Here is a 23,001-nt window from a genome sequence, read left to right as displayed (position 1 = left end):
TGTGGACTAAATACATTACTAAATAGAAACATTTATACCAGTGTTGGTCTTATTCTAATTATGGCATAGTTAGTTATTATTTAGTCATATCTAAATATCAGTTTATACCCATTCCTATAACTGGCTGTGAAACTAACATTTTTTTCAGTTTTATTCTCTACACCTCTCATTACCTTCGTTTCTTAAAACAGGACACTCAAGTAAATGTGTGACGTTGTTCATACAGACACAAGGCTTTCTGAATTCCCTGCTACGAACTATCAACACTGACTTCTCAGCAGTTCAGAGCAGTTACCATTATGGGCAGAAGGAATACCACGCAGGTGGCAGACTTCATCCTTCTGGGGCTGACGGAATCCCCGGAGGTCCAGCTGGTCCTCTTTCTGCTGTTCCTGCTGATGTACCTGATCACAGTGCTGGGGAACGCAGGCATGGTGCTGGTGATCCGCCTGGACGTCCAGCTTCACACCCCCATGTATTTCTTCCTCAGTCACCTGTCGTTTCTCGACCTTATTTACTCAACCGTCATCACACCTAAAACCTTAGAGAACTTACTGACTTCCACCAAGTGTATTTCCTACATGAGCTGCTTCACCCAGATGTACTTTTTTGTCTTCTTGAGTGCCACTGAATGTTTTCTTCTCTCCTCAATGGCCTATGATCGCTACGTAGCCATCTGCAACCCCCTTCACTACCCTGTCGTTATGTCCACAAGGCTCTGCTGCTCCCTCATCTTGGGGTCCTACCTCTTTGGATTTATGGATTCCATTGTCAATGTGCTTTTCGTGAGCAGCTTGCATTTCTGTGACTCCAATGTAATCCATCACTTTTTCTGTGATGTATCCCCGATTTTAGCCCTGTCTTGCACCGACACACATGGGGTTGAAATCATGATATTTATTTTTGCTGGTTCCACTCTAATGGTGTCTCTGATCACAATATCTGCATCCTATGTGTCCATTCTGTCTACCATCCTGAAAATTACTTCCACTTCAGGGAAGCGGAAAGCCTTCTCTACTTGTGCCTCCCATCTCCTGGGAGTCACCATATTTTATGGGACTACAATATTCACTTATTTAAAACCAAGTAAGTCCTACTCTTTGGGAAAGGATCAAGTGGCTTCTGTGTTTTACACAATCATGATCCCCATGCTGAATCCACTCATTTATAGTCTTAGGAACAAAGAAGTGAAAAATGCCCTCATTAGAATCATCCAGAAGAGAGAGGACTCCACGCAATTAAAGTAACAATGATGTTAAACTTCTAAGATATTATTTTCTTCCCTTTGGTGTATTTACTTGTTCTTTTTCCAAAATTGATTGACTCATTTAATTTGTTTGTTTTTTTGTAGAATTATCTTCTGCTTTATCAAATATGATCTTGGACATTTCTAAGAATACGTCTTTACAAACTTACATTGTAATTGAAATCCATTAATTGTGTGCTAAAAATATTGTCTAAGTATATGTGTTTTTAAAGGCAACTGATGCTCAAAGTAAGTAAACACAATCGTCATCTTTTAAACAATATCATACAACATCTTACACATAGTCTAACTTCAGAGATTTTATTAAGGAAAAGTGCTTCATTTTTGGAATAATAATAAGAGTTGCAGAAATTGTTTCATTTATTGTATAGAGAAGAAATAGCACAGTTATGAGAAGCACTTCTGTGGTTCCAAACATTCCAGGATTTAGATTCCTGATCTGCTACCCTTTTAGCTGTATAACCTCTAATAACTCCTGAAATTTAAGCCTACATTTTATCCACTGGAAAAAATAAATAGTAATTCCATATCCATAGCGTTATTTTAGAGATAATATCAGATAGTGAATGTTAAGTATTTAAGGTGGTACTGATAAATACTGGCCACAATCATTAGCAGACACATTTCTGCAAAATTTTAATGCACAGGAATTTTTTTAAGGAATATTCACTTGCTTTTTGTAAATTAATTTTGACATTGGAACGTGACCAAGATTAATTTGACAGACAAATGCACAATAGCTAAGGAAAATGTAGCCCTTTATAATTTTGGATTTAGAATGGTATGTGTTTGCTCTGGAGAGTTTTGTTAAATAGTGAAACAATCAAGAATTAGACATGCCTTCACAGTTACTAGTGGTTTAGTGTATGTTCTTCTAGATCTACAATGATGTACGTATGTGCATGTCTTACAAATACGAGGAATATTTCTTTCATTTTCTATTTACTTTTTACAGCTTTTTTGCATACATTTACAACCTTAACCTTTGATAATTTTGTTGTTGAAACCTGAAATGAATGTGTTCTTTTTACAGTGGAAACATCAGTATCCATCTTGCCATGCTTTGGACCTGAAATGCTGCAAACTCATCAACTTAGACATCTCTTAAGCAGAAACAACTCTTTGGTAGTTACAGGCTGAAGATTTTACATCCTTATTTTTCTGTTGTGTCAACAGGATTCAGTAAACTGCTTTTATTGAATTTCTGTGTATGTTTAAAAATCAATGCATTTGTCTTGATTTCTAAGGGTTTGTGATGGCCATTACAAAATAAATACTTGAAAAATGTGCTTGATTCATTTGTTTTAAAAATTTTAACACAGACAACTTGTAAAACTAAGACTTAACAGTGAACTCAGATTTTGTGCAACCTGTAAACTTTAGTCAGGTATAGTGCTAAAATTTCTCTTAAAATTTTCCTCTACACAAACTGTAATTGTAGTTTTAATTTTCTTTGCTTTTTAAATTTGTTGAAAGCATATTTTCCATTTTCTAAGTCTGTGGATTTTGTTTGTTTGTTTCATCTTTTGTAACCAGATAGATTTCTTCAATCCCTGATGGAATAAATTTTCACTTTAAAAATTTTATATGATTTTCATTGTGAAACTATATTTGACTATTCTTTTAATACTTTTGAATGTTTAAAATAAAGTAAACTGTCAAAACTGCCAACACTCATATCTTTTGAAAATGAATTATACTTTTCCAGTTTCTATGTTTTAAAATTTCCTTGATCATATGTTAATGTCATTTAAAATTATTATGACTTATTTTCTCTTTGGTATCCACACTGTGTAGACTCTACACACATAGCTACTACCATTTGTATTGTCTGAAATTTAAGGTTTGTATCTGATCAATATTTATTGTCTAATAATAAGGCTTTTTGGCTCATATCTTCCTATATACATATTGTATCATTTTAATTTTAGGTCAATCAAATTTTAGGTTTAGTAAGACAATGCAAATAAAATTAAATAAGTTATAATTACATTAAAATTAATGAATATATTTCATAGTATAATTTAGAAAGCATGTAGATAATGTTATTACACATGTTATATAATCTAGGGACAATATGAAAGATGTCAATGACTTGCTTTTGGCCTGCAATTTCCCCATTATACTAGTGAGTGTAATATTTCATGTAAGATGTAGTGTGATGTAATTTAGGATATATACTTCTTGATTATGGTAAAAAGCCAAAATGCTCTTTCAGACAGAGATGAAAACAAAGTAAGAGTAGAATAGAGCATGGCAAAAATATGAACAGCCATGTTTATTTGCAAACAATTGATACATACGGTAATGCCATATTTTGTAGGGTGCTTACCAAGTGCCAGGCAATATACAAAGGGCTTTAGATATATCATAAACATAGTTTTTTTTTATTTTTAAATTTTTTATTATGGTATCATTAATCTACAAATACATGAAGGACATTATGTTTACTAGGCTCCCCCCTTCACCATGTTCCCCCCCAACATACCCCTTCACAGTCACTGTCCATCAGTGAAGTAAGATGCTGCAAAATCACTACATGTCTTCTCTGGGTTACACAGCTCTCCCCATGCCCCACCCCCACACTATACATGCAAACCGTAATGCCCCCTTACTTCTTCTCTGCCCTTATTCCTCCCTTCCCACCCATCCTCCCCAGTCCCTTGCCCTTTGGTAACTGTTACTGCATTCTTGGGTTCTGTGATTCTGCTGCTGTTTTGCTCCATCAGTTTTCCTTTGTTATACTCCACAGATGAGTGAAATCATTTGGTATTTGTCTTTCTCCACTTGGCTTATTTCACTGAGCATAATACCCTCTAGCTCCATCCATGTTGTTGCACATGGTAGGATCTGTTTTTTTCTTATGGCTGAGTAATATTCTATTGTGTATATGTACCACATCTTCTTTATCCATTCATCTACTGATGGACACTTAGGTTGCTTCCATATCTTGGCTATTGTAAATAGTTCTGTGGTAAACATAGGGGGCATCTGTCTTTTTCAAACTGGAGTGCTGCATCCTTAGGGTAAATTCATAGAAGTGGAAATCCTGGGTCAAATGGTAAGTCTATTTTGAGTGTTTTGAGGAACCTTCATACTGTTTTCCACAATGGTTGAACTAATTTACTTTCCCACCAGCAGTGTAGGAGGGTTTCCCTTTCTCCACAACGTCCTCAACATTTGTTGTTGTTTATCTTTTGGATGGTAGCCATCCTTACTGCTGTGAGGTGATATCTCATTGTAGTTTTAATTTGCATTTCTCTGATGACAAGCGATGTGGGGCATCTTTTCATGTGTCTGTTGGCCATCTGAATTTCTTCTTTAGAGAATTCTCTATTCAGCTCCTCTGCCCATTTTTTAATTGGATTACTTGCTTTTTGTTTGTTTAGTTCCATAAGCTCTTTATATATTTTGGATGTCAACCATTTATCGGATCTGTAGCATTTATGAATATATTTTCCCATACTGTAGGATGCCTTTTTGTTCTGTTGATGGTGTCCTTTGTTGTACAGAAGCTTTTCAGCTTGATATAGTCCCACTTGTTCATTTTTCCTTTGGTTTCCCTTGCCCGGGGAGGTATGTTCAAGAAGTGGTCACTCATGTTTATGTCTAAGAGATTTTTGCCTATGTTTTTTTCTAGGACTTTTATGGGTTCATGACTTACGTTCAAGTCTTTGATCTATTTGGAAATTACTTTTGTGTATGGGGTTAGATAGTGATCCAGTTTCATTCTCTTACATGTAGCTGTCCAGTTATGCCAGCACCATCTGTTGAAGAGACTGTCATTTCCCCATTGTATGTCCATGTCTCCTTTATCATATATTAATTTACCATAAATGTTTGGGATAATATCTGGAGTCTCTATTCTGTTCACTGGTCTTTGACTCTGTTCTTGTGCCAGTACCAACTGTCTTGATTACTGTGGCTTTGTAGTAGAGCTTGAAGTTGGGGAGTGAGATCACTCCAACTTTATTCTTCCTTCTCAGGATTGCTTTGGCTATTCGGGGTCTTTGGCGGTTCCATATGAATTTTTGAACTATTTGTTCCAGTTCATTGAAGAAGGTTGTTGGTTAGATGGTGGAGCCAAGATGGCGGCGAGAGTACAGCAGCGGAAATCTCCTCCCAAAACCACATATATTTATGAAAATATTACAAAGATAACTCATCCTAGAATAGAGACCAGAGGTCACAGGACAACATCGCGAACACATCCACACCAGCGAGAATGCAGCACCTCTAGAAGCTGGTAAGATACAAGCCACAGCCCGGCGGGAACCGAGCGCCCCACAACACAGCTCCCAGTGGGAGGAGAGGAGTCAGAGCGGGGAGGGATAGGGAGCCCAGGACTTCTACACACCCAGCCCCAGCCATCCGCACCAGAGCGCAGACACAGTGCATGCGTGGGGTGCTGGATACTAGGGAAACAGGGCAGCAAGACCAGTGAACAGGTCTCTGAGGCCAGCGCCTGAGAACAAAGAAAAGCAAGAGGCTTTTACTTTTTTTATTTATTAATTTTTTTTTTTTTTTGGCGTCTGCTTTTTGGAAGTCTTAAAGGGACAGAGACCCCAAAACCGGATGGAAGCATCCTGGGACACTTAGTCCAGAGGCAGGGAATCTGGGGATTTCTGGGCACTCTAACTGCCTGGGCAGCAGGGAGCATGCAGGCCCCTCACGGAGATAAAAAGCCTCCTGGCAGCTCCCCCTCCAACGCAGCTTCACCATTTTGGAGAAACAGCCCGAGCCAGGCCACACCCTCAGCAAACAGTGGAGATAGACTCCATAGCAGCCAGGCAGGAAGCAGAAGCCCTGTCTGCACGCAGCTGCCCAGCACAAGCCACTAGAGGTCGCTGTTCTCCCAGGAGAGGAAGGCCACAAACCAACAAGAAGGGAAGTTCTCCCAGCCGTCACTCATCCCAGCTCTGCAAACTATTCCTATCACTATGAAAAGACAAAATTACAGGCAAACCAAGATCACAGAGACAACACCAGAGAAGGAGACAGACCTAACCAGTCTTCCTAAAAAAGAATTCAAAATAAAAATCATAAACATGCTGATGGAAATGCAGAGAAATATTCAAGAGCTATGGGATGAAGTCCGGAGGGAGATCACAGATGCCAGGAAGGAGATTACAGAAGAGAAACAAACTCTGGAAGGGTTTATAAGCAGAATGCATAAGATGCAAGAGGCCACTGATGGAATAGAAACCAGAGAATAGGAACACATAGAAGCTGTCAGAGAGGTAGATAAAAGGATCTCCAGGAATGAAAAAATATTAAGGGAACTGTGTGACAAATCCAAAAGGAACAATATCTGCATTATAGGGGTACCATAAGAAGAAGAGAGAGAAAAAGGGATAGAAAGTGTCTTTGAAGAAATACTGAAACTTACCCGAAGAGGGGAGGAAATAATCGGACAGACCACAGAAATACACAGAACACCCAACAGAAAGGACCCAAGGAGGAAAACACCAAGACTCTTAATAATTAAAATGGCAAAGATCAAGGACAAGTAAAGAGTTTTAAAGGCAGCTGGAGAGAAAAAGGTCACTTATAAAGGAAAACCCATCAGGCTAACATCAGACTTCTCAACAGAAACCTTACAGGCCAGAACAGAATGGCATGATATATTTAGTGCAATGAAACAGAAGGGCCTTGAACCAAGGTTACTGTATCCAGCACGATTATCATTTAAATATGATGGAGGGATTAAACATTTCCCAGACAAGCAAAAGTTGAGGGAATTTGCCTCCCAAAAACCACCTCTACAGGGCAACTTACAGGGACTGCTCTAGATGGGAGCACTCCTAAAAAGAGAACAGAACAAAACGCCCAACATATGAAGAATGGAGGACGAGGAATAAGAAGGGAGAGAAGAAAAGAATCTCCAGACAGTGTATATAACAGCTCAATAAGCGAGCTAAGATAGGCAGTAACATACTAAAGAGGATAACCTTGAACTTTTGGTGGTAAACACGAATTTAAAGCCTGCAATGGCAATAAGTACATATCTTTCAATAGTCAACTTAAATGTAAATGGAATTAACGCATCAATCAAAAGACACAGAGTAATAGAATGGATAAAAAACAAGACCCATCTATATGCTGGTTACAAGAAATTAACGTCAAACCCAAAGACATGCACAGACTTAAAGTCAAGTGATGGAAAAACATATTTCAGGCAAACAACAGAGAGAAGAAAGCAGGGGTTGCAGTACTAATATCACAGAAAATAGACATCAAAACAAAGAAAGTAACAAGAGATAAAGAAGGACACTACATAATCTTAAAGGGCTCAGTCCAACAAGAGGATATAACCATTCTAAATATACATGCACCCAACACAGGAGCACCAGCATATGTGAAACAAATACTAACAGAACTAAAGGGGGAAATAGAGTGAAATGCATTCATTTTTGGAGAATTCAACACGCCATTCACCGCAAAGGATAGATCCACCAGGCAGAAAACAAGTAAGGACACGGAGGCCCTGAACAACACAGTAGAACAGATGGACCTAATAGACATCTATAGAACTCTACATCCAAAAGCAACAGGATATACATTCTTCTCAAGTGCACATGGAACATTCTCCAGAATAGATCACATACTAGCCCACAAAAAGAGCCTCAGTAAATTCCAAAATATTGAAATTCCCCCAACCAACATTTCAGACCACAGAGGTTTAAAACTAGAAATAAATTCTAAAAAGAAAACAAAAAGGCTTACAAACACATGGAGGATTAACAACATGCTCCTAAATAATCAATGGATCAACGAAAAAATTAAAATAGAGATCAAGGAATATATAGAAACAAATGACAAAAACAAAACAGAGCCCCAACTTCTGTGGGACACAGTGAAAGCAGTCTTAAGAGGAAAGTATATAGCAATCCAGGCACACTTGAAGAAGGAAGATCAATCCCAAATGAATAGTCTAACATCACAATTTTTGAAACTGAAGAAAGAAGAACCAATGAGGCCTAAAGTCAGCAGAAGGATGGACATAATAAAGATCAGAAAATAAATAAAGAAAATTGAGAAGTATAAAACAATAGCAAAAATCAATGAAACCAAGAGCTGGTCCTTTGAGAAAATAAACAAAATAGATAAGCCTCTAGACAAATTTATTAAGAGAAAAAGAGAATCAACACAAATCAACAGAATCAGAAATGAGAATGGAAAAATCACGACGGACTCCAAAGAAATACAAAGAAACATTAAAGACTACTATGAAGTATATATGCCAACAAGCTGGCAAACCTAGAAGAAATGGACAACTTCCTAGAAATATACAACCTTCCAAGACTGACCAAGGAAGAAACACAAAAGTTAAACAAACCAATTACGAGCAAAGAAAATGAAACTTTAATTAAAAAACTACTAAAGAACAAAACCCCCAGGCTGGACGGATTTACTTCGGAATTTTATCAGACACACAGAGAAGACATAATATCCATTTTTCTTAAAGTTTTCCAAAAAATAGAAGAGGAGGGAATACTCCCAAATGCAATCTATGAAGCCAAAATCAACCTAATACCAAAACCAGGCAAAGACTCCACCAAAAAAGAAAATTACAGACTAATATCCCTGATGAACGTAGATGCAAAAATACCCAATAAAATATTAGCAAAAAGAATTCAAAAATATATCAAAAGGATCATACGCCATGACCAAGTGGGATTCATCCCAGGTATGCAAGGATGGTACAATATTCGAAAATCCATCAACATCATTCACCACATCAACAAAAAGAAAAACAAAAACCACATGATCATCTCCATAGATGCTGAAGAAGGATTTGACAAAATTCCACATCCATTCATGATAAAATATCTCAGCAAAATGGGTATAGAGGGCAAGTACCTCAACATAATAAAGGCCATATATGATAAACCCACAGACAACATTATCCTGAACAGCGAGAAGCTGAAAGCTTTTCCTCTGAGATTGGGAACAAGACAGGGATGCCCACTCTCCCCACTGCTATTTAACATAAAACTGGAGGTCCTAGCCACAGCAATCAGACAAAACAAAGAAATACAAGGAATCCAGATTGGTAAAGGAAAAGTCAATCTGTCAATATTTGCAGATGACATGATATTGTTCATAAAAATCCCTAAAGACTCCACTCCAAAACTACTAGAACTGATATCGGAATACAGCAAAGTTGCAGGATACAAAATTAACACACAGAAATCTGTGGCTTTCCTATATAGTAACAGTGAACCAATAGAAAGAGAAATCAGGAAAACAATTCCATTCACAATTGCATCAAAAAGAATAAAATACCTAGGAATAAACCTAACCAAAGAAGTGAAAGACCTATACCCTGAAAACTACATGTCGCTTTAAGAGAAATTAAAGGGGACACTTACAGATGGAAACTCATCCCATGCTCGTGGCTAGGAAGAATTAATATTGTCAAAATGGCCATCCTGCCCAAAGCATTATACAGATTTGATGCAATCCCTATCAAATTACCAGCACCATTCTTCAACGAACTGGAACATTAATTCAAAAATTCATATGGAAACACCAAAGACCCCGAATAGCCAAAGCAATCCTGTGAAAGAAGAATAAAGTAGGGGGCATCTCACTCCCCAACTTCAAGCTCAACTACAAAGCCATAGTAATCAAGACAATTTGGTACTGGCACAAGAACAGAGCGACAGACAAACGGAACAGATCAGAGACTCCAGACATTAACCCAAACATATAAGGTCAATTAATATATGATAAAGGAGCCATGGACATACAATGGGGAAATGACAGTCTCTTCAACAAATGGTGCTGGAAATACTGGACAGCTACATGTAGGAGATTGAAACTGGACCATTGTCTAACCCCATACACAAAGGTAAATTCAAAATGGATCAAAGACCTGAATGTAAGCTACGAAACCATAAAAATCTTAGAACAAAACATATGCAAAAACATCTTTGACATAAACAAGAGTGATCTCTTCTTGAACATATCTCCCCGGGCAAGGAACACGACAGCAAAAATGAACAAGTGGGACTACATTAAGCTGAAAAGCTTCTGTACAGCCAAAGAGACCATCAATAGAACAAAAAGGTACCCTACAGTATGGGAGAATATATTTGTAAATGACAGATCCGATAAAGGCTTGACGTCCAAAATATATAAAGAGCTCACCCATTCAACAAAAAAAAGAACAAATAATCCAATTAAAAAATGGGCAGAGGAACTGAACAGTTTTCCAAAAAAGAAATACAGATGGCCAAAAGACACATGAAAAGATGCTCCACATCACTAATTATCAGAGAAATGCAAATTAAAACCACAATGAGGTATCACCTCACACCAGTAAGGATTGCTACCATCCAAAAGACAAACAGCAACAAATGTTGGCAAGGTTGTGGAGAAACGGGAACCCTCCTACACTGCTGGTGGGAATATAAATTAGTTCAACCATTGTGGAAAGCAGTATGGAGGTTCCTCACAATGCTCAAAATAGACTTACCATTTGATCCAGGAATTCCACTTCTAGGAATTTACCCTAAGGATGCAGCACTGAAGTTTGAAAAAGACAGATGCACGCCTATGTTTATCACAGCTCTATTTACAATAGCCAAGAATTGGAAGCAACCTAAGTGTCCATCAGTAGATGAATGGATAAAGAAGATGTGGTACATATACACAATGGAATCTTATTCAGCCATAAGAAGAAAACAAATCCTACCATTTGCAACAACATGGATGGAGCTAGAGGGTATTATGCTCAGTGAAATAGCCAAGTGGAGAAAGACAAATACCAAATGATTTCACTCATCTGTGGAGTATAAGAACAAAGGAAAAAGTGAATTAACAAAACAGCAGCAGAATCACAGAACCCAAGAATGGACTAACAGGTACCAAAGGGCAAAGAACTGGGGAGGATGGGTGGGTAGGGAGAGATAAGGGGTGGGAAGAAGAATTGGGTATTATGATTAGCATGCATAATGAGGGGGGGAGAAAGGGGAGGGCTGTACAACACAGAGAAGACAAGTAGTGATTCTACAATATTTTGCTATGCTGATGGACTGTGACAGTAAAGGGGATTGTGGGGTGGGACCTGGTATAGGGGAGAAGCTAAGAAACATAATATTCTTCATGTAATTGTAGATTAATGATAAAAATAAATAAATAAATAAAAAGTAAAAAAAATAAAAAGAATGGAAAGGGGGATTACTCCCTGATTGGATAAAACTAACTGTAAATCAATGATTAATGCATGCTTTAAATAACCTTAATATTGATCATTTAAATGGTGTCAGATGATCAGCTATGGAAATACATTTTTCTGATAATATTCCTTTCTCTTAAAAAAAAAAAAAAGCATTTCTGTGTGGTGATCTTCAATAAGTTCTTCACAATGGTATAAAGGGTATATCAAAGTGTGGGCAAAGGGTTTGTTTGTGTTTATACAGAGGATCAAAGCCTCATTTTGCTGCCCAGAAATCGAATTAAGATATGATATGAAGAACTTCCAACATCAACATTCTCTGGAAGAGTCATACCAGAAGACGTTCATCAAAAAACTTTAACAAAGATCCTGGCGCTGTTGAAGTTGTAGCTGCATTCATCCCACCAGTTCCTGGACTTGCCATGGGAATGAAGAAGGAGATAGCTAAGCTGGCCTGTGCATACAGTAAAACAACAAATTTGACTGGCTCTATACTGCCGGAAGTCAACCAAGAATTAGGAAAAGTGCAAGTTGTAGCTCTCCAAAATCTTACAACTACAGACTATCTACTGTTAAAAGAACATATGGGATGTGAAGAGTCCCCAGGAATGGGTTGTTTTAATTAGTCTGATTTCTCTCAGACTGTTCAAGTTCAGTTGGACAATATCCACCATGTCATAGATAAGTTTTCACAAATGCCTAAGGTGCCTAACTGGTTTTCTTGGTTTCACTGGAGATGGCTGGTAATTACAGGTATGCTTTGGTTATGTAACTATACTCCTATTATGTTAATGTGTGTGCGCAATTTAAGTAGTAGCTTAAAACCTATACATGCTGAAGTTACTCTACAAGAAGATATGTCAAAGAAATAATCAATCTTCCCATGTTTTCTGCCGCCTGCTACTTCTATAGCTTTTCTTCTTCCTTCCTAATTACAACCCTTAAATAGAATTCGTGCCTCATATCAAATTTACTGAGTATCATAATTCTTCCAAGTGGTAAAGACACCTCAAGACAAATGCTGGGCATAGAAGCCACAGGGCATAAATCTGCAAAGAAGTAAGAAGCTAACCTTTTCAAACAATAAGGCTTCTCTCTCACTTACCAACTTTACATTTCCCTGTATGGCCCCGGAAGATGACTGGTTAGCCAGAGACGGGTAAGATTCCTCAAGGGAGGAACAACCTAAGACAGTCACAGTCGCAGGGGGGTCATCAGGTGAGAAATTGGGGATCAACAGAGGTGAGGCTTAGAACCTCCCCCGCTCCTGTTCTGAGAGAAATCTTCTGCATACGTGGATGTTTTGTTTCCCTTGTCTAGCTTGGATTAATACTTAGTCTACCGGCACACACCTGATCATCTACATTTGCTCTCTTACAGCACTAAACTATGTTTTCTACCTTTATCTTGAATCTACCAACCACTTCAGCATTTCATTAAAATAATAATAGTAATAATAATAATAAGGTTGAAATATGGGATTCACACATAAACCAAGTATAAAAATCAAGCGAATAATCATATTTGACCTGATTGTTTATAGTTCATGATGTGTGATCAAAACCGAAATTTCTGTGATATGACTGCCCTTGCACTGTTCACCATGTAAGAACTTATTTACTATATAAGAATTTCTTCACCATGTAAGAACTTGATTGTTATGCTTTAGAAGATTGGAGACTGTTGAGAATTAGGCTTGGGATTGATTAATTATTGTGCATTGAGTCCACTATACAGAATTTTATTGTTGTTAACAACCAACTGGTCAATAAATTTGAGGGACGTCCTCTCAAAAAAAAAACTAATACAATACATGTCACTTATATCTCAATTTAAAATAAACAACAAAATATCAAAACAAAAATGTTGTTGCTAATTTGATAGGGATTGCATCGAATCTGTATATTGCTTTGGGCAGGATGGCCATTTTGACTGTATTAATTCTTCCTAGCCAGGAGCATGGGATGAGTTTCCATTTGTTAGTGACCTCTTTAATTTCTCTTAAGAGTGTCTTGTAGTTTTCAGGGTATAGGTCTTTCACTTCTTAGGTTAGGTTTATTCCTAGGTATTTTATTATTTTTGATGCTATTGTGAATGTAATTCATTTCCTGAATTCTCTTTCTGTTAGTTCATTGTTAGTGTATAGGAAAGCTACAGATTTCTGTGTGTTAATTTTGTATCCTGCAACTTTGCTGAATTCTGATATTAGTTCTGGTAGTTTTGCAGTGGAGTCTGTAGGGTTTTTTATGTACAATATCATGTCATCTGAAAATTGTGACAGTTTGACTTCTTTTTAACCAATATGGATTCCTTGTATTTCTTTGTTTTGTCTGATTGCTGTGGCTAGGACCTCCAGTACTATGTTGAATAACAGTGGGGATTGTGGGCGTCCCTGTCTTTTTCCCGATCTCAGAAGAAAAGCTTTCAGACTCTCGCTGTTCAGTATGATGTTAGCTGTGGGTTGAGCATATATGGCCTTTATTATGTTGAGGTAATTGCCCTCTATTCCCATTTTGTGAGAGATTTTATCACGAATGGACGTTGAATTTTGTCGAATGCTTTTTCAGCATCTTTCGAAATTATCATGTGGACTTGTCCTTCTTTTAGTTGATGTGGTGGATGATGTTGATGGATTTTCAAATGTTGTACCATCCTTGCATCCCTGGGATGAATCCCTCTTGGTCATGGTATATGATCCTCTTGATATACTTTTGATTTCAGTTTTCTAATATTTCACTGAGTATTTTTGCATCTATGTTCATCAGGGATATTGGTCTGCAGTTTTCTTTTTTGGAGGGCTCTTTGCCTGATTTTGGTATTAGGGTGATGTTGGCTTAATAGAATGAGTTTGGGAGTATTCCCTCCTCTTCTATTTTTTGGAAAACTAAGAAGAATGGGTATTATGGCTTCTCTGTATGTCTGGTAAATTTCCGAGGTAAATCCATCTGGCCCAGGGCGTTTGTTCTTGGGTAGTTTTTGATTACTGATTCAATTTCGTTGCTGGTAATTGGTCTCTTTAGATTTTCTGTTTCTTTCTGGGTCAGTCTTGGAAGGTTGTATTTTTCTAGGAAGTTGTCCATTCTCCTAGGTTTTCCAGCTTGTTAGCATATAGGTTTTCATAGTATTCTCTAATAATTCTTTGTATTTCTGTGGGGCCTGTTGTGATTTTTCCTTCCTCATTTCTGATTCTGTTGATGTGTGTTGACTCTTTTTCTCATAATAATCCTGGCTAGAAGCTTATCTATTTTGTTTATTTTCTCAAAGAACCAGCTCTTGGTTTTATTGATTTTTTTTCTATTGTTTTATTCTTCTCAATTTTATTTATTTCTTCTCTGATCTTTATTATGTTCCTCTGTCTGCTGACCTTAGGCCTCATTTGCTCTTCTTTTTCCAATTTCGATAATTGTGACATTAGAGTATTCATTTGTGATTGTTCTTCCTTCTTTAAATATGCCTGGATTGCTATATACTTTCTTCTTTAGACTGCTTTTGCTTCGCCCCACAGAAGTTGGGGCTTTGTGTTGTTGTTGTCATTTATTTCCATATATTTCTGGATCTCCATTTTAATTTGGTCATTGATACATTGACTATTTAGAAGTGTGTTGTTAAGCCTCCATGTGTTTGTGAGCCTTTTTGCTTTGTTTGTACAATTTATTTCTAGTTTTACACCTTTGTGGTCTGAAAAGTTGGTTGTTAGGGGTTCAATATTTTGGAAATTACTGAGGATCTTTATGTGGCCTAGTATGTGGTCTACTCTGGAGAATGTTCCATGTGCACTTGAGAAGAGTGTGTATCCTGTTGCTTTTGGATGTAGGGTTCTATAGCTGACTATTAGGTCCATCAGTTCTAGTGTGTTGTTCAGTCCCTCTGTGTCCTTACTCATTTCCTGTCTGATGGATCTGTCCTTTGGAGTAAGTGGTGTATTAAAATCTCCCAAAATGAATGAATTGCATTGTATTTCCTCCTTTAATTCTGTTAGTATTTGTTTCACATATATTGGTGCTACTGCATTGGGTGCATATATATTTATAATGGTTATATCCTCTTGTTGGACTGAGCCCTTTATCATTATGTAATGTCCTTCTTTATCTCTTGTTACTTTCTTTATTTTGAAGTCCATTTTGTCTGATACTAGTATTGCAACACCTGCTTTTTTCTCTCTGTTGTTTGCATGAAATATCTTTTTCCCTCCTTTGACTTTCAATCTGTGCATGTCTTTGGGTTTGGGGTGAGTCTCTTGTAAGCAGCATATAGATGGGTCTTGCTTTTTTATCCATTCTATTACTTTGTGTCTTTCTATTGGTGCATTCAGTCCATTTACAGTTGGGTGATTATTGAAAGATATGTACTTATTGCCATTGCAGTCTTTAGATTCGTGGTTACCAGAGGTTCAATGTTAGCTTGTTTATTACCTTACTGTCTAACTTAACTCACTTATTGAGCTATTATAAACACAGTCTGATGATTATATCTTTCCCTTCTTATTTGTCCTCCTCCATTCTTCATATGTTGAGTGTTTTTTTCTGTGCTCTTTTTAGGAGTGCTCCCATCTAGAGCAGTCCCTCTAAGATACCCTTAGAGGTGGTTTGTGGGAGGCAAATTCCCTCAACTTTTGCTTGTCTGGGAATTGTTTAATCCCTCCTTCATGTTTAAATGATAATCGTGCTGGATATAGTACTTGTTCAAGGCCCTTCTGTTTCATTGCATTAAATATATCATGCCATTCTCTTCTGGCCTGTAAGATTTCTGTCTAGAAGTCTGATGATAGCCTGATGGGTTTTCCCTTGTAGGTGATCTTTTTTCTCTCTCTTGCTGCCTTTAATACTCTGTCCTTGTCCTTGATCTTTGCCATTTTAATTTTCATGTGTCTTTTGTTGTCCTCTTTGGTTCCCATCTCTCGGGATTTCTGTGTGCTTCTGTAGTCTGAGAAACTATTTCCTCCCCCAGTTTGGGGAAGTTCTCAGCAATTATTTCTTCAAAGAAACTTTTTATACCTTTTTCTCTCTCCTCTTCTTCTGGTACCCCTATAATGTGGATATTGTTCAATTTGGATTGGTCACACAGTTCTCTTAATATTGTTTCATTCCTGGATATCCTTTTATCTCTCTCTGCATCAGGTTCTATGTGTTCCCGTTCTCTGGTTTCTATTCCATTAATGGCCTCTTGCATCTTATCCACTCTGCTTATAAATCCTTCCAGAGTTTGTTTCACTTCTGTAATCTCCCTCTGGACATCATCCCTTAGCTCTTGCATATTTCTCTGCATCTCTGTCAGCATGTTTATTATTTTTATTTTGAATTCTTTTCCAGGTAGACTGGTTATGTCTGTCTCTACAGATCCTCTCTCAGATGTTGTCTGAAGTATCTTGGACTGGACTAAATTTTTTTGCCTTTTCATGTTTATAGCAGTGGCTATAGGCAGGTTGCAGATGTGTCAGCTGGGATAAGAAAGTCCTTTCCTGCTTGCTGGATGCCTTGCCCTCCTTCGCTGCCCGTGTTGGTTACCTGCACTCCTAGAGTAGCCACCGGGTTATTCCCCAAAACTGCTGTGGGCGGGGTCTTCGTCAGAGCAGTACGGAGCCCTGCAGGGAGTGGCAGGCATGCCAGGTGCTCTCCTCCATGATAGTGGCGCCCTTGCCGGGCAGCTGTGTGCCAGCAGCAGCTTTTGGGTCTGGGTCGGGCGGCTGTATGTTGGGCTGGGATTCCGGTCGGCTGCTGGGAGCGCACCTGCTCCCTCTGGCTCTGCTGCAGGTGCGCGCGGGGCTCTCCAGCGTGGACCATTCCCATACTCCTCTGGCTCCACTGCCGCCGGTGTGCACGAGCTGCTCCCGGGCTGTTCGATCGCCGCTGCTGCAGGATCGCACAAGCCTCTACTGGTCCCCTCTGGTACCATTGGTGCACGCGATTTGCTCCTGGTCCCTTCCGGCACTGCCGCACCTGGCACGCACTGCCACTCTCCTGCTACTGGGGCGGAGTGTCAGGGTCCGTGTCAGTTGAAGGAATGACTGGGAGGCTGTTTAGTGTAGTGAGTGGCTTCAGAGCTCTGCTGCCTCCCTGGAGTTAGGGCGCCTAAGGTTCCCCGGGTTTCCCAGCGGCTGGCTAAGTGTGCCGGTACGACTTTGTCCAGCTATGGGTTTCCTATCTCTTTAAGACTTGCAGAAAGCACTCGCTTTTCTTTTGTCTCAGGGGCGCCGGTTGTGGGGACTTGCCCACAGGTCTTTTCCATTGCTCTAATATTCAGCACCCCGTGCACCTGTGTCTGCACTCTGGGTGCGGATTTCTAGAGCTGGTTGTTTAGCACTCCTGGGCTTTCACTCCCTCCCTGTTCCGACTCCTTTCTTCCTGCCAGGTTCTGGGATAGGGGAGTGTTTGGGTCCCGCCTGGCCACGGCTAGTATCTTACCCCCTTCATGTGATGTTGAGTTCTCACAGATGTAGGTGTATCCTTGCTGTTGTAGGGCATCCACTGGTGTCTCTTTTAGGAATAGTTGTATTAATTGTATTTTCATAAATATATATGTTTTGGGGAGGAGATTTACCCTGAACTAATCATGCAGCCATCTTCCCATGATCCCCCCTGAAATAATTTTTCTTAAGCATATTTTCATTGCCTGTTTTACTCTTTGTTCCTGAGAATGTAAAGTTTTGGATACAGGAAGCAAAATTTTCAGTGGGTCCCTAGAAGTAACAGTGAGAGGTACCACAACCATTCCTACCCCTTGATCCTGGACCCATGGGCCCCGGCTCTGGGAGAAACAGCCTCGTAAACTGGTGGCTGACAGAAAACATTACAGCCTGTAGTCATGATCTTTACTAAAAAATGTCCAAGAATAAGACACTAACAAACTAACAATATTTTCATCATAACTTCTTGTTGTAGAGACAACATACATTATTCTTAAATTGTTCCAATTTAATATTTAGCATGAAAATTAGAATTAGTTGATAAACCATTTGTTCTGATACACTCTTATCATTACCTCTTTTACATCTTTGTTCCTGAACTGTAAGTGACGGTATACAGCATGAAAATCAGAATGGTGCAAAACACTGACACTATCATGTCATATTCCAAACAGAGCCAGAACTTGGTCTCACATACATCAGGAGGATCGTTCCATGATAAATTGACACCCCCATTAGGTGAGAGCCACACGTAGAATAGACTTTTCTCCTCCCATCAGTGGAATGAATCTTCAGGATGGCCAACAGAATGAAGCCATAGGAGATCAGCACAATCAGGATAGTAACCATCTCAAAGGCTCCCACTGAGTGAAAGAGTAGAAGCTGGCTTGTGTGAGTGTCTGAGCAAGAAAGAGCGAGGAGAGGAGGGATGTCACAGAAGACATGTTTGATTTCATTAGATGCACAGAAGGAGAACCTAAATGTGGCCAGTGTGTGTACAGAGCATGCAAGATGCCACCAACATAAGAAGCAATGATATGAAACACACCGACTCTGGGTGACATGCTTGCTGAACACAGGAGAGCAGTGCAGACAGCTACAGGGTGATCATATCTCACTGCCACCAAGAGGAAGCACCGTGTGGTAAAACAAGCAGCAAGGAGAAGCATGTGTGCTGCACATCCAAGGAATGAGATGGCTTTATACTTTGACACAGAATCTGCTAACGTATCTGGGGTAATGACTGAGGAGAAGCAGACACCAGGGGATGAGAGCACACTCGGAAAACAGGACCTGGTGTTGTGGAACCAGGAGTCCCCAATGACTTATAAAGCCAAAGCATAATTTCCCTGCATAACACAGAGGTAGATGGCTAAAAACAGCAGGAACAAGCTTTCCGCAATTCAAGCTTATCTGTGAAGCTCTTCAGTATAAATATATGACTCCAGAGGCACTCTGCATGCTTATAGCTCATGAGAGAAGAGTGAAGATATTCATAAAATATACAAAATGTCTGTGCAACTTGTCTTACAATTTTAATATGCTTGCATTTTATTTTATTTTATTCAATGGAATATAAAAGGAAAGCAGAAAGACCTTTTAATCCTAAAATGAGGATTGGATACTGAATACACAGTGTAACAATAATTATGCAAATCTGTAAGTCCAGGAAAAGCATTGTATCAACACAAGATAATAATAGGGAGAAATTCATCAAAATACTGCAAGTTATGATTTGTTTTCATTTTGTTCCTTTAGTTTTGTTATATTATTTTATTCTAATGAACATATTTGCTCCTATGACAGAATAACTCTTTTCATATGAAATGTTTCCTTATGAAAAATGTATCATTTTATTCTCAGTGGTTTCAGTTGCAAAGCAAGGAGATATTTTTCCAGAAATAGCTTCTTCACTTTTCCAGTCAAAATGTTAGGGCCTCACAAAGGAGGACCAGGCCACCAAGCCCTCCCTCCACTTGTGGTCTCTAAGGGAAAGGCAACCAGTTCCTGGAAACCTCACAGAGCTGCAATTAGTCCTTGAACCTGTGTCCTTGGAAACATGTCAAGCAAAACAGACCAAGCAATCCTCCTTGAGAATTGGTCCCCACAGAAGATGGAATATTACATGTACCCCCAAAACATGAGGGGCTTTAGAATTACTAGTGTTAGAGGCAAGGCCACTCTGCTCTCCTTGTGATTGCAGGAGCTCCCTGCGGTTCTTTTGGATCAAATTTTCCATTTGACCAGGAACTGAATAAAAGTTCTCAGTTGATTTGTTTCTACTTCAGAATAAAGGGTAAAATGTGAATAATGTATTATTCAACACAAATAAAAGGCAAAATGAGTGCACTAATATTTAAGCAGCACTTTTCTCAAGGAAAACAAACTACAGAAAGTTTGGACTCAAATGATTTTCAAGTTTAATTCGTGAGTAACATGTGAGGTTGACAAATTTCTAGACTGACATTATTGGAATAAGGACTTTTTTTCCTACCAACTCTAACTCACAGTAAGTATTATTCTCAAGATTTTAGTTAAATAAAATAAAATGGGGACATTATACGAAGACTATGCATATCCATATAATTTAGACCTTATCTGGAGTAACACCAGGATTTGTAAATGAGAAAACAGAGTTGGTGGAAACAGGATCTACAAGTAACGTGCATATATTAGAAATATAATATTTGTAATAAATTTGATTTTGAATGGTCAAGATAGGAAAACATCTTATTCTTTGAAATTAATATTAATATGTGGTCCACAGTTTTAACACACTCTAGTAAAGTCGCCTAGCTTGAAATTTCTTTGTCATGTATAGTGGAAACAAAGTGATGTTGAATAATGCCCTAAAATTCTTTTTCGATCATTGTTCATTATATTTATAGCATATTTTCTCACATTTGCTGAAATTAAATGTAAACAAGAATACAGTATTATGAATATGCTCTCTGGAGTCGGTCTCTCTTGGTAGAACCATGGCCAGAATTTAATAGCTCTGACTCTGGATTAGTTGCTTAAACTGGACACTTTTTCTCATCCAAACAATGTGGCTAATGGTGCCACCTTCCATATAATACTCTCATGTGCACCAATACATTACTACACACACACAATTACAACAGAGACGGGCTCATTCAAACTATGCCATAGTTAGCTATTAATATCATATCTAAATATCGGTTTATACCTATTCCTATATATGGCTGTGAAACTAACATTTTTTTCAGTTATATTCTTTACACTTCTCATTATCATCACTTCTTAGCACACGACACTAAAGTAAATATGCCATGTTGTTCACACAAATGCAAGACTTTCTGAAGTCACTGCTGCTAATGAGTTCAAACCAGCTGACCACTATGGGCAGAAGGAATACCACACAGGTGACAGACTTCATCCTTCTGGGGCTGACGGATTCCCCGGAGATCCAGCTGGTCCTCTTCCTGCTGTTCCTGCTGATGTACCTGATCACAGTGCTGGGGAACGCAGGCATGGTGCTGGTGATCCGCCTGGACGTCCAGCTTCACACCCCCATGTATTTCTTCCTCAGTCACCTGTCATTTCTCGACCTTATTTACTCAACCGTCACCACACCTAAGACTTTAGAGAACTAACTGCCTTCCACCAAGTATATTTCCTACATGAGCTGCTTCACCCAGATGTACTTTTTTGTCTTCTTGAGTGCCACTGAATGTTTTCTTCTCTCTTCAATGGCCTATGATCGCTACGTAGCCATCAGCAAACCCCTCCACTACCCTGTCGTTATGTCCACAAGGCTCTGCTGCTCCCTCATCTTGGGGTGCTACTTCATTGTATTTATGGATTCCATTGTCGATGTGCTTTTTGTTAGCAGCTTGCATTTCTGCGACTCCAATGTAATCCATCACTTTTCCTGTGACACATCCCCACTTTTAGCCCTGTCTTGCACCGACACACATGGGGTTGAAATCATGATATTTGTTTTTGCTGGTTCCACTCTCACGGTGTCTCTGATCACAATATCTGCATCCTATGTGTCCATTCTGTCTACCATCCTGAAAATTACTTCCACTTCAGGGAAGCAGAAAGCCTTCTCTACTTGTGCCTCCCATCTCCTGGGAGTCACCATCTTTTATGGTACTCTGATGTTCACTTATTTAAAACCAAGTAAGTCCTACTCTTTGGGGAAGGATCAAGTAGCTTCTGTGTTTTACACAATCATGATCCCCATGCTGAACCCACTCATTTATAGTCTTAGGAACAAAGAAGTGAAAAATGCCCTCATTAGAATCATGCAGAAGAGAGAGAACCCTAGGCAGTTAAAGTAACAATGATGTTAAACTTTTAAGATATTTTTTTCTTCTCATTGGTGTATGTACTTGTTCTCTATCCAGAAATGATTGAATCCGTTAATTTGTTTGTTTTCTGTTGAATTATCCTCTACTTTACCAAATATGACCTTGGACAGTTCTAGGAATACATCTGTACAAATCTACATTGTAATTGGTATCCATTAAGTGTGTGCTAAAAATATCGTCTAAGTACATGTGTTTTTAAGGGCAACTCATGCTCAAAGTAAGTAAATACAATTGTCATCTTTTTAACCATATCGTACAACATCTCACACATAGTCTAACTTCAGAGATTTTGTTAAAGAAAAGTGCTTTATTTTTGGAACAATAATAACAGTTTCAGAAATGGTTTTAATTATTATATAGAGAAGAAATAGTACAGTTATGACATGACAAGCACTTGCTGTGTATCCAAAAGTTCCAGGATTTAGATTCCAGACCTGCTACCTTTTTAGCTGTATAACCTCTAATAACTCCTGAAATTTAAGCCTATGTTTTATTAACTGCACAAAATAAATAGTAATTCCAGGTCCACCGTGTTATTTTAAAGATAACATCAGATAATGGAGTTAGGTATTTAAGGTGATACTGATAAATACTGGCCACAATGTTTAGCAGACACATTTCTGCAAAATTTTTAATGCACAGGAATTTTTCTTAAAGAATATTCACTTGCTTTTTGTAAATTCCTTTTGACATTGGGACATGGCCAAGATTAATTTGACTGGCAAATGCACAACAGCTAAGGAAAATGTAGCACTTTATAATTTTGGATTTAGAATGGTATATGTTTGCATTGGAGAGATTTGGA

At 38.5% G+C, this 23,001-nt stretch overlaps 1 protein-coding gene and 2 pseudogenes across 1 annotated transcript; 2 read left to right on the top strand and 1 right to left on the bottom strand.

The window, feature by feature from the left end:
• The first annotated feature begins 299 nt into the window (after positions 1-299).
• LOC130684685 (olfactory receptor 8H1-like) lies at positions 300-1,247 on the top strand. The gene has a single exon (XM_057506571.1). It carries the CDS (start codon positions 300-302, stop codon positions 1,245-1,247), a length of 948 nt encoding a protein of 315 aa, XP_057362554.1.
• A 17,189-nt stretch (positions 1,248-18,436) lies between these two features.
• On the bottom strand, positions 18,437-20,095 carry LOC130685000 (olfactory receptor 1102-like; annotated as a pseudogene).
• A 1,123-nt stretch (positions 20,096-21,218) lies between these two features.
• On the top strand, positions 21,219-22,166 carry LOC130684835 (olfactory receptor 8H1-like; annotated as a pseudogene).
• The last annotated feature ends 835 nt before the right edge of the window (positions 22,167-23,001 follow it).

Source organism: Manis pentadactyla, chromosome 9 (genome assembly GCF_030020395.1).
Source record: "Manis pentadactyla isolate mManPen7 chromosome 9, mManPen7.hap1, whole genome shotgun sequence".
Classification (NCBI taxonomy): domain Eukaryota; kingdom Metazoa; phylum Chordata; class Mammalia; order Pholidota; family Manidae; genus Manis; species Manis pentadactyla.
This window is presented reverse-complemented; position numbering and strand designations above follow the sequence as displayed.